Here is an 11635-nt window from a genome sequence, read left to right as displayed (position 1 = left end):
TGCTTTTCTTTCTTCCCTCCCTTCTTTCTTCCTTCTGTCTTCTTCCCTCAACCTTCTCAGAGAGAAGCCCAACAAAATCAGCCCATTACGGACAAAAACCAGCAACAAGTACGTCTGGGCCCAGCAAGGCCAACTATAGCAACTACCAAGAAATAATCGCCAACTCTCTCCTAAACCTAGGCCAAATAGCAGAGGAAACCCTCGCCATCGAAGGGCAGCTGCCCGAAGCTGAGCTGCAGGTGTCCAAGCCGCCATCCAACGTTGTGCACCTGGTCCATGAGGATGCAGGAGAGGAGATCGTGGAGGAGGAATGTGACAAGGAGATTATCATCCAGACTGAGGATGCAGAGGAAGTCATCGAGGTCACTAGCGAACGCAGCAGCGAGTTGTGTCCGGAGCACCAGGACGACATGAACTGTGAAGAGTCCTGCAAGCTGCAGAAGGCCATGCAAGCTGAAGCAGAGGAAGAGGATGAGGAGGATGAAGATGAGGATGAAGATGAAGATGAGGAAGAGGAAGAAGAAGAAGAGGAGGAGGAGGAGGAAGAAGAGGAGGAAGAGGAGGAAGAAATGACTCCCGAAGTGGTCTGTGAAGAAGCTCCTCACACTTCTCAGGACACACAGAAAAGTCACTGTGAAGGGCAGTTCAGCCCTAAGCCCGAGTACTCTGTCATCGTGGAGGTCCGGTCGGATGACGACAAAGATGATGATGCCCACTCCCAGAAGTCAGCGGTGACCGACGAGTCAGAAATGTATGACATGATGACGAGGGGGAACCTGGGGCTTCTGGAACAGGCCATTGCGCTGAAAGCTGAGCAGGTGAAAATTGTGAGGGAGCCCAGCCGGCTGCCAGGAGAACACGTAAAGCACTTCCAGGTCGACGAGAAGCAGAGCAAACCATTGGACAGCATCCGAAAGAGCTACTATGGCAAAGGTGGGGTATGGGGATGAGTCTCCATGACTGTTCTTCTTCCTATTCCCAGGGACAGACCTGCTCACCTTCAGGATAAGTAGGCTGCTCACAACACACGCAGGGAATTTAGCCACAAATTCTCTATGCCCAGAGAAATTAGGACATAGATAGAGGGCAACAGTGAACGTGCAAAATGATGGAGGACTCCAAGTCTCAGCAGGGGAATCATGTGGTTAAATTGCCTATTGGCCTTGAAAATCTTAGTCTGAACCATAGAGTTGGTATAAAACCCAGATGGAGCAAGAGCAGGAGTCCAGCCACAGCCAGTGAGGGGTTGGCATGTGCTTGATGTGCAGCTGCGTACAGGCTTGGTAGGTTGAGTGACTCCATATCCCAGCTCAGTAGATGCTCAAATTGCTTTTCCAATTTGTCTCCAGTGTTACAGTTGCACTTTCAAAAAAAGTCTCCAAACCCAAAGGTATTTCCCTCAGAGACTGGAAGAGTGGTGGGAAGCACCCATGACCATTTTTCAAATACGCTTTCCCAACCTTCCCACCTTTTCCCTTCCAAAACTGCTAACTTGCTTACCACCATGCTTTCTCTGAAACCTTTAGATCCCTCAAGACCTGAGAAGCGAGAAATCAAATGTCCAACGCCTGGCTGTGATGGGACCGGCCATGTCACAGGGCTCTACCCTCACCACCGCAGCCTCTCTGGCTGTCCGCACAAAGACAGGATCCCCCCTGAGAGTAAGTACATGGTTGGGTGCCCAGTGGGATAACAGCTTGCTGGAATTAGATTGGAACCTTATTTCTAAGGGGAGAATTTCACATCTGGTGGGTAGAGCCAACTGTAGGGCAGTAGGTGGCTGAGACCCTAGCAGAGGTCTGACGTTAATTCTTGGGGTGTAACTGAGTCTCTGGCATGGCATAATGCTTTTTCAAACCATTCTGGTATGCTTTTCCCCATCAAAGTGATAATAATCTTAACAGGAAATGCTGTGGTGATTATAGGAAAGTCAGACCCTTCTTGAAGATTTTAGCACCATCCTGTGGAGAATGAGGTCCCTTCTCTGAAAATCAAAGGTGCTCTAAAATCGACTGCTGCCCACCTCCAGAGGTGTGCTGAACAGTTCCCATCTTTACACTGAATTTCTTGTGTTTTTCTCTATTTGGGTTATCACACTGGGGAGAAGGAGAGAGCACTCCTTCCTGGCGTCCAAGGATGGTGGTGTTGCCATATGGCAAAGGAGGGGAAATGCTCAGGATGTGGAGGACAGCTGAGTTTTCTCTGCTCTCATTGCTGTAGAATTCACAAAGCACTGTACTGAGATTCTTCTCTTCTGCAGAAAATATTTATCAGCAACATAACAGATTTTTATATACAGATACGTAGGGAGAGTTTATTTCAACCTCTCTACCAGTGTCCTAAATAGTTTTTCCTTGTGCATAGACATAAAAATAAATGTTTTATGTTTATGATAATGGTATAATAGGCCAAAAAATAGAAAAAAAAAGAAAAAAAAAGACGCCCTTCTTTATCAGTAATTTCGAATGTTGCAGACCTGCCATAAACAGAGAGCTGCAGGAAACAAGGAGGAAGCACAGCTATCTTCACACAGGCTCATATGCAAGAAAAAATATTAATAAATAAATAACACAAGATGCGTGCTTCAGAAAGGCTTGCAAATCAAATTATTTTCTTTACTTTTAAGGTCAGCACTGCAGGAAGCAATAATCCTGAAGATTAAAACGTTCAAAAATCAAACAGAGGCTAGTCCTCAGGATAAAAGCGGAGATACAGCTTCAATCACTTTAAAACTACCTGAAACTGGGAGACTTAGCTCCAAAACAGCAGCGGGCAGTGGGGGCTGGGTGGGGGAACTGCACTGCAATCAGCAAACAGGGAGGCAGCCCCGGCTGTGTGCCCAGATGCTAATCTAGTGCTGACCTGAGCAATGCTGCCTTGTAAATCTACTTTTCTCCACGCAGATATTCTAGTTGCAGGGTTTCACGCTTCCTGATTTCTAGGAAGCGAAGACTTGATGACTTGGGTTGGTTTTTGTGTTTTGTTTTTCTCTCTCTCTGATTTTTATCGTTTTTTGCCTCCCACTCCTCCTTCCCTTCCCTTGCTTGCTCCGAAGTCTTGGCGATGCACGAGAACGTGTTGAAATGCCCCACGCCAGGCTGCACAGGACAGGGTCACGTCAACAGCAACCGCAACACGCACAGGAGGTACCACCTTCCATTGCTGCGTAGTGGCCGGGCCAGCAGGGCACAGCCCCAGGGTCACTGGGTTTATTCCTACATTACAGCTCTCACTTTTGAAGGTGCTGTAAGCACAGTGAGTGAAGAAGGGATGATCCTAATGGACTAGATAGCCAGAACGGTCTTGTCTAACCTTAATGGTTCTGTGATAAGGCAAAGAATAATACAGGGCAGCAGGATGGAGCAGTGATTTCAGGTTGGGTGTCAGGAAAAAACTGTTCTTAGAAAAAATAGCCAGGCATTGACACAGGTTGCCCAGGGAAGTGGTGGAGTTGCTGTTCCTGTGGGTGTTCATAACGAGAGTAGATGTTGCATTGAGTTTTATTGGTATGGTGGTGATGAGTTGATGGTTGGGCTAGAGCAATGCTGTGGGTGCAGGTGGAGGCTCAAGGAGGAGATGTGGAACAGAGGGTGCCCATGCCCAGTGATGTTTGTGTTTGGTGGTGTGGCACTTTGAAGGCTTTCTGAGGATTTCCACAATATTTAGGCTGCCGTTAGTCTGCAGTGCAGGTGATGTGGGAGTTTAGGTGCTGCTGCTGTGGGACTTCAGCTCAGATGGGGTCAGGAGAGGACAGGTTGGGCACTTGATGTTTGGCTGCTTTGCTGCTGGCCAACACTGATGGTAAAATAGGATAATACTAACAAGGAAAACCTTGAAGGCAAACGTTTTTCTCAGGGGTTCAGTGTAGCTCTGAGACTCGGGAGCAAGTGAAGATTTCCACGTACATTCCTCACATTCTACTTTTTCTTCTCTTTTAACTCACAGTTTATCTGGGTGCCCCATTGCTGCTGCTGAAAAATTAGCCAAATCACATGAAAAGCAACAAACCCAGTCTGGTGATCCTTCAAAGCCCAGCTCCAACTCTGACCGGATCCTCAGGTATGTGGGGTGGGAAGCAGAACTGCAGCAGCAGCCAGCTTGCTCCTGCTGTATCCTGATACTGCTGAGTCCTGTTATTATGATCATAGGTCTCGCCAAGGTGGGGAGATATTTAATTGATGATCCCAGGGAGGGCACTGAGGACAATGAATTGCTTCTGTAGCATCAATTAATGCTGAGGCTACAGGCCAAAGGGTTTTAGCAGTGCAGCAGAAGGCATTTGTGCCGATAGCACCGTAATGCAAACTGCTGGAGAATTATGGCTATTATATTAGCATTATAAGTAGGGTGGGCTCGAGGAGGGGGAGGAGGAGATTTAGGCTACATATAAATCACTCAATTGTCGTTTTGTGCAAGTCCATCCGCTTTCCTTCCTTAGCCTACGCTCATTGCCAAAGCGCTCACATCTATTTTGTTATTTCGCCCATCTTTCTCTTCCTGGGAGAAAGGGCTGTCTTGCAGTAAGGATGTCCCTGATTGATTCCTGCTTTCGTAGCCAATGTGATTCATGAGGCTACAGATGGATTGTAATATGGTTAGTTATTTTGCAATGAGAGCAGGAGGAGAGGAACGGCAGCACTCCCACCGAGGCACTGAGGTGTGATTAATTTATTTATTTGCTCCCCAGGACTGCTGAACACCCCGGTGCACAGAGCTTGGTGCTTTGCAAAGGAAGGCCATTTAGGGTGATTACTTATTTATTTGCAGCAGAGCCCGCGATGGGCACAGCGTGCTCTGAGCGCGTCACGAGGATGCTCCATGCTCCAAGGAGCTCCCGCTCCGGGGACTCACTGGTGGAAAGAGGTCACGGGAAGGAGAATAACAATGGGCCATTTATATACAATTTATATGCAAGACAAATTGATTCATGATAGGCAACCCGGAGAAGCAGGGCTTGAAGAGGGACTCCGCAGGCAAGGAGAGGTTTGCTCGATGTGGCCATGCATTGAGCTCACCACTGCTGCAGATCTGCAGGGTTATCAGAGTAAAACTGAATCCCTGCACCTCTGTGTGCTGTCCTTTGTCATGGCACCCATAGGAGAGTGGCACCTGAGTGTGATGCCATTGGAAAAGCACTGCCATACTGCAGCAACCTGCAAGAATATTTTGCATGAGATGGACACCTTGGCTTTTGGTTTAAAAAGAAGTTTGAAAGGCTGGGGGGAGGGGGGAAAAATGAAAAAGGAATCCAAGAGACCCAGAGCAGGTGCAGACTTGCTGAGGGAGAGCAAAAGTCATCATCACCTCTTCTTTAAGCCCTTGGGGACAAGGTGCAGCTGCATGTCCCCATCACATCAGTTCCCTCCCAGCAGCCCCTGCTATGGGCTCCCAAGAAAAGAAAAATCATTGGTGCTCGTTCTTTTGTCCTCAGGCCTATGTGCTTTGTGAAGCAGCTGGAGATCCCTCAGTACGGAAGTTACCGGCCCAACATGGTCCCAGCCACCCCCCGGGCCAACCTGGCCAAGGAGCTGGAGAAGTACTCCAAGGTCACCTTCGATTATGCAAGTTTTGATGCTCAGGTTTTTGGCAAACGCATGCTTGCCCCAAAGATTCAGACTAGCGAAACCTCACCTAAAGCCTTTAAATGTAAGTTGGGCACAGGGAAGGGCTGGGTTTTGTGTTCTCTGTCTTTCTTGGCATGCCACATCATTTGGGAAGGAAGGGCTGAGCCTGAACGGGAGGAGAAATGGGCCCCCATGACATATCCCTTTGGTGGGGAGAGGGGTACATACAGAGCTTGGCCTTGGGGAGAGCTTGGGGGTTGGATTTGGTGATTTCTTGAGGTCCTTTCCAGCCCCTGCAATTCTGAGATTGAGCTTTGTTAAGAATCATGTTGAGCAGTGGGAACATTAATCTGAGCCACGTCTGTAGGTGGGATAAGTTACACAGTTGTCTTCAGTCTGTCCCCACTGCTTTGCAGTTCATATCTATTGATCTGTCTTTTCTCATCTCGCTAAATGGATTATAGTTTTCCTCTCTTCCATCTTCTGTATGACCCATTCCACCCATTTGTCTTCCTGGCCGTGTTCTGCTCCCCGATCGATCACCTGCTCCTCATTGAGCTCTTCGTGCTGCTCACAGTGCTGGGCAATGGGAGGGCAGGAGAAAATGCAATGGTCAGATGAACCCTCTGAGCCTGGGGTTCCCAGGAGTGGGAGAGAAGCACCAGGAGCCAGACTGCCCCAGCCCGGTTCTGTCAGACCCATGTTTAATTTCCCCCTCCCTCTGACTCCAAATGTGCTCCTGAAGGCATCTTCCAGGGGAAGAAAAAAAAAAAAAAGATTTAGGAGCTCGGTTTGCAGAAGTCAGCAGCCTCCAGAGGGCTTTCTGTCTGGCTAATCCCACTTCCACAATCCTGTTTAATCCTGATGCAGCTGCTCTCTAAAAAGTGCTCATACTTGAAAGCATCCCGGTTGTTGCACTACAATGGAAGCTGCCTTTATTACAGTACTAAATCTGTAAAGGATCAGACAATGAAATTGGATGGAGGCCAGAGAGCACAACTGCCACTGTCATCCTGGGTTAGGTCTGATGGAAAAGTAATTTGTTTCCCAGAGCAAGTGATTCTCTTGCTGAATAGATTGTGTTATTTGCAATATTAGCGAAGAATTTTCAGGGTAATTGTACTGACAAAAATAATTCCAGCAGACCCACTAGGATAATCCTTCCTATTTTTTCTCATCACTTATTTTACTAATTTGCTGATTGCGAGTCTATTAGCGGTAGAAATACTTATGAAATGGAAAAGCATCACTGAGTCTATGGTGTGAAATTGAAATTGGCATCTCCCAATCCTGGATATTGTGGGGTCGGGCTGGCAAACACCCGCACCCCACCGTAAAGACATGGATTAAACAGGACTGAAAAACAAGCAGCCCTACACAAGAATAACCATTCGGGCAAGTTTCCAATGAGTTAATCAAAGCAACAAGATGAATATGATTGCCAATCATAGCGGGGAAGTCTGTTCCTTTCACTAAGAACTTATTTTAAAGAGATCTTCATCCAGAGGGATTTATACTCCCCTGCATGTGTGTGCATAACTCCCATTAATGTCAATACGCATTATGTACGCACACAATGAGGAAGGGAGCCGTCCTTGGCAGATTAGCATTTTATCATGCCTTAAATTCTGGTTTTGTGGTGACAATCATGAAGTTGCTCTGCTCTGCCAAGCTTTTCCTGCAGCTTCGTCCCTGCTGGGATGAACCATACAAGTCTTGTTGAAGGGGCTGTGTGTTTTCCCCTCAAAACATGCCCAGTGAAATTAATTAAGAATTTTAAAATGCTGCTGATTGAGTCAGAATATGGCCCTGTGATGGGTCAAAATCAGACAATCCCATTTGCACCCACTGAAGCTGCTGACTTCTGAGGGACTCCAGCTGGCTTACAGCCCTTCCAAATGGGCCCAGTTTCAAGATGAGGGCAAGTTTTAGTGTGGATTAACCTTAGGCGAGTTTTATTGTGGATTAGCCATCGAGCATGAAGAGAGCGTAGCACCTCCTGGATCACACTGCTGTGTGCTGTGATATACAGCACTGGTGTGGTGTAGTGACCGTGTGCAGAGGAGCAATAAATCCTGTTATTCAGACATATTTAAATGACAAATCAGCTGTCAGAAAATCCGTATTTCACTGCTGTCATCATCAGAAGCTCATATTTCATGGCCACGGTTTTGCTATAAATGTAATTTTTTATCCTAAAGTGTTCAAATGTGCTACAAGAAATCTGCTGCAAGTCATCTCTGTGGATAAGTTATGAACAGACAGAGCCAGGAAGCTTCTCTGAGTTTTCTCCTTTGACACTTCCACCGAGAGGTAGCTTTAATGAAGAAAAGTGCTGAGTTCTGTGGGACTTGATGGCAGATCTACTTAATGAATTGACTTTTCCCACTGAGAACCTTCACACAAGATCCTGGCCACAGCCAGCACCTCCCTAGCAATTAAATAGCCCATGGATTGGTAATAAATGCAGTTTGCCACTGGAACTGCTGACATCTTCGCTTCTTCAGCCTGACTTAACACCTCGCTCTGCCTGTGCCAGACCTACATTAGCTTTCTGTTGTTCCTTCTCTTTTTATTCCAGCCAAACCTTTTCCAAAGGCCTCTTCCCCCAGCCACAGCCCCTCCAGCAGTTACGTGAAGAGCACTTCATCTTCCTCCACAGGCTTTGACTACTCCCACGATGCTGAGGCTGCTCACATGGCTGCCACCGCCATCCTCAACCTCTCCACACGCTGTTGGGAAATGCCAGAGAATCTCAGCACCAAGCAGCAAGAGGCAGCCGGCAAGGTGAGCAGGGTTGGAACTGGAAGCTTTAGATGGGAGAAATACCTTTTTTTTTTTTTTTTTTTTTTTAATCCCCTCTTTCATTTTGACCTTTAAATAGAGAGGAAAAGAGGACATTATCCCATATTGCCCTTTCCCTTCTGATGTGCTTTGGGTGATGTACCATTTGGAGGAGGTAGTCGTGGCTCTTAGGATGTTCAGAAGATGCATCGTGGTTCAAATTACCCATCTAAGATGGGTTTCAATTGCTCACTGCTCAGTGTCTGATGTCATTTTAGATTTCCCAGTTGCATCAGGGTTTTCCTGAGGTCCTGTGTCCCATGCCCAGCTTTGGGCAGATGTCTTGGCTGCCATGGGACATCTTAGATGGCTCTAGATGCCTGTGTTCAGGCAACTGAGACAAAATGCTTCATTGCTTTTAGGAGAGGGGTGTGTCTGCATGGCACGTTTCTGAAAATCTTTATGAAAGAGCATCCCTTCCCATTCAGTTCCTTTTAAGTGACTGCAGAAGACAGGACATGAATAACTTGCTCCCTAGCTCCCCCGTGACAAATGGGGGCAAGATCCCCTTAGAGAATTTCTGGCAGCTGCTAACGCTGGGCACATTTCCAACTTTTCAGTCCATGGACATTGAGGTGGATGAAAATGGGACTCTGGACTTGAGTATGAACAAGAACCGCAAGCGGGAGAGCACATTTCCCAGCAGCAGCAGCTGCAGCAGTAGTCCCAGTGTGAAGTCCCCAGATGTGTCCCAGCGCCAAAACAGCACCAGTACCACGAGCAGCACCATGACCTCCCCCCAGTCCAGCCAGACCTCCCGCCAGGATGAATGGGATGGACCCATTGACTACACTAAACCAAACCGTCAGCGGGAAGAAGAGCCAGAAGAGGTGAGAGGTGGCTCTGGATGTTTTAGTTACAAATCTCAGTGGAGGGATGAATTACATATTTGCTTGTACTGTTGTCCTGTTTCTCCCAGCACCACTACTTTGTCATTTAGTCTCTTGGCTGGGGTGCAGATGGAGGCAGGTCCTGCTGGGGATAAGTCTGAGTCCATCTGCAAGACCTTGGTAAACCAAGTGTAAGCCCGTACAGATACGCTGTGAACATTTCTCCCACAAAAAGGGGAAATCACTATCTGTTTGCTCTCCAGATGATGACCAAGGTGCCTGCAGGCCACAGGAGTGCTGGCAGTGCTGCCTTAACTCTGAGCTGGGATGAACTTGGGGTCCTTTCCCACTGCAGCTCACAGCAATGGGCACCACTGCAACCACTTCTGGCTGTTCTCTTGCAGTCAGAGCCTGCAGCCCACTCTTTTGCCTCCTCGGAAGCTGATGAGCAAGAAGTATCGGAGGAAAACTTTGAAGAACGAAAATATCCAGGGGAAGTTACCTTAACTAACTTCAAGCTTAAATTCCTCTCCAAGGACATCAAGAAAGAGCTGCTCACGTAAGCCCTGCCTTCTTGTCTCTTTTTTCTATATGTATGAAAACATATCCTCAGCGACAGCCAGGCTGGTAGCAGACAAAATTTGTCAACAAATACATTGTAAGAATTAGAAGTGTAGCCAACTTTCTTGCTGTGATTGTTCTGATTTCATCTTAGGGCTTCAAATGAAAGCTTAAAGGGAAACCCTACTTTCATACAACTTCTGATCCTTGAGATAAAATCCATTTGACTGTGGTCCTGAGACACTGCAGTGCTGAAGGGCAGTTCCTACGGAGTTCTGTGCTCTCAGGATTCACAGCTACAGCTGTGCAAATTGCTTTGCAGGGTTGTTCTCCATGGTATTTTCCTCTAGGAGTGCTTCTGGCACAGTGGTGGAGCCCTTCCAAGGTCCCAACCTCTTGTTGTGGGACACCGAGTGATGCTGTGAAGCTAAAAGCATCCAAAGGAGCTCAGCACCTTCCCACTGTCCTTCCAGGTGCCTCGTTGGGAAGGCAGCACTTGTTGGGTAATTAGTGTAGAGCAGTGGGTCACATCACCGTGATACTGCAGGGCCACGAAATGTGAACTCTGGCTACAGCAGGATTGCTGTCATGCTGCATTATATGTTGGAGAGGTCTTATCTGAACTACTGTGTGTGTGTGTATTCATGGCTTTGGATGGGGAGAAAATAGACCCAGGTCTTTATTAGATGACACGATGCTCTGCATCCCTGCTGATCCCCCACAGTCATGGGTCCGTGTTTAGAGCTGCAGTGTGGATGTGTCCCTGCTCTCATGGCTGTTGGGATCAGTCTGGAGGCTGTGGAGCTGAGTTCTCCCCTCCCAGTGGATCTGCTATGCCTGGGCCTCTTTCCTGCAGCCTGACCTTCCTATATGCTAAACAGGGGAAAGATGGTGAGCCTCATTTTGCTGACCTTATACAATGCTGCTCATTACTTGGCTATGCAAGCAGGAGGCTGATGGAAGAGTGTGGCCAGGCAAGGAAGAGGTCCACAGGGGCAAAGCAGTCGCTTCCCTAAATTAGCAAAGCACAAACCAGCTGTCCTATGCAAAACTCTCAAGGCTTTTTGGAAACTCAGCAGTGATGTGAATAGCAATTCTTGAGGTAGAACCTTGAAGACCTGCAGTGCTTTAGTTGCATTATGAAGGGCAAGAAATTTCTTCCCTGGAATAAATAAATGGTATCATGGCCAACCCCGAGCTGTCTCTCCTCATTTAGTACCATTGCTCCTCTCTGACCTGAGAGCTATAATGGATGATCTGTAGTTAAGGCAGGAGCTACCTGTGTCTGATTGATGCTCAGTGTCTTATGCTGTCCCTGGTGGGGTTGTGAAGGTGCCATCTCTCAGCCCTCCTGTTGGCAAAGAGTGGGTACCAACAGCACTGAGAACCCAAGTATTTCAAACACTTTCTTCACATTTACCACATTTTTTTTCCTGTTAAAATTGTGAAGAATCGTGAACTTCTGGGAACAAAAAGGGGAAAGAGCTGGTGTATTTGCCTGTGAACAGGACCAGAGGCAAGGACATTCCAATGCAGATACCAAGGAGGGCTCGCATTCTGGGGTGAATTAATCCCTTTCCAGCACTTACATCTGTGTTGTTGTTGTTGCCCAGTTGCCCTACCCCAGGCTGTGATGGCAGCGGACACATCACGGGAAACTATGCCTCTCACCGCAGGTGGGTTCACCTTTTTTTCCACAGTTCAAACTCTAAATACAACTTTAGTTTTTAGTATATTGTTTGACCATGTGGACAGTTTGGTTCTGTTTCCTCCCCACATTCTGTTACCCTTCTCCATCCCCACGCCCCTGCCCTTTTTCTGTTTCTTTTTTTCTTT

At 47.4% G+C, this 11635-nt stretch overlaps 1 protein-coding gene across 1 annotated transcript; it reads left to right on the top strand.

The window, feature by feature from the left end:
• Positions 1 to 47: 47 nt before the first annotated feature.
• Positions 48 to 11567, top strand: MYT1 (myelin transcription factor 1; the record flags this gene model as incomplete). Its single annotated transcript, XM_031556600.1, has 9 exons — positions 48 to 933; positions 1527 to 1661; positions 3056 to 3146; positions 3946 to 4059; positions 5432 to 5646; positions 8146 to 8351; positions 8969 to 9238; positions 9643 to 9797; positions 11413 to 11567. Coding segments are annotated over 9 exons (2190 nt in total), but the record flags the coding sequence as incomplete, so codon positions are not given.
• Positions 11568 to 11635: the final 68 nt, after the last annotated feature.

Source organism: Meleagris gallopavo, chromosome 22, assembly GCF_000146605.3.
Source record: "Meleagris gallopavo isolate NT-WF06-2002-E0010 breed Aviagen turkey brand Nicholas breeding stock chromosome 22, Turkey_5.1, whole genome shotgun sequence".
NCBI lineage: Eukaryota > Metazoa > Chordata > Aves > Galliformes > Phasianidae > Meleagris > Meleagris gallopavo.
Note: the sequence above shows the minus strand (reverse complement) of the source record. Positions and strands in the feature narration are given on the sequence as shown.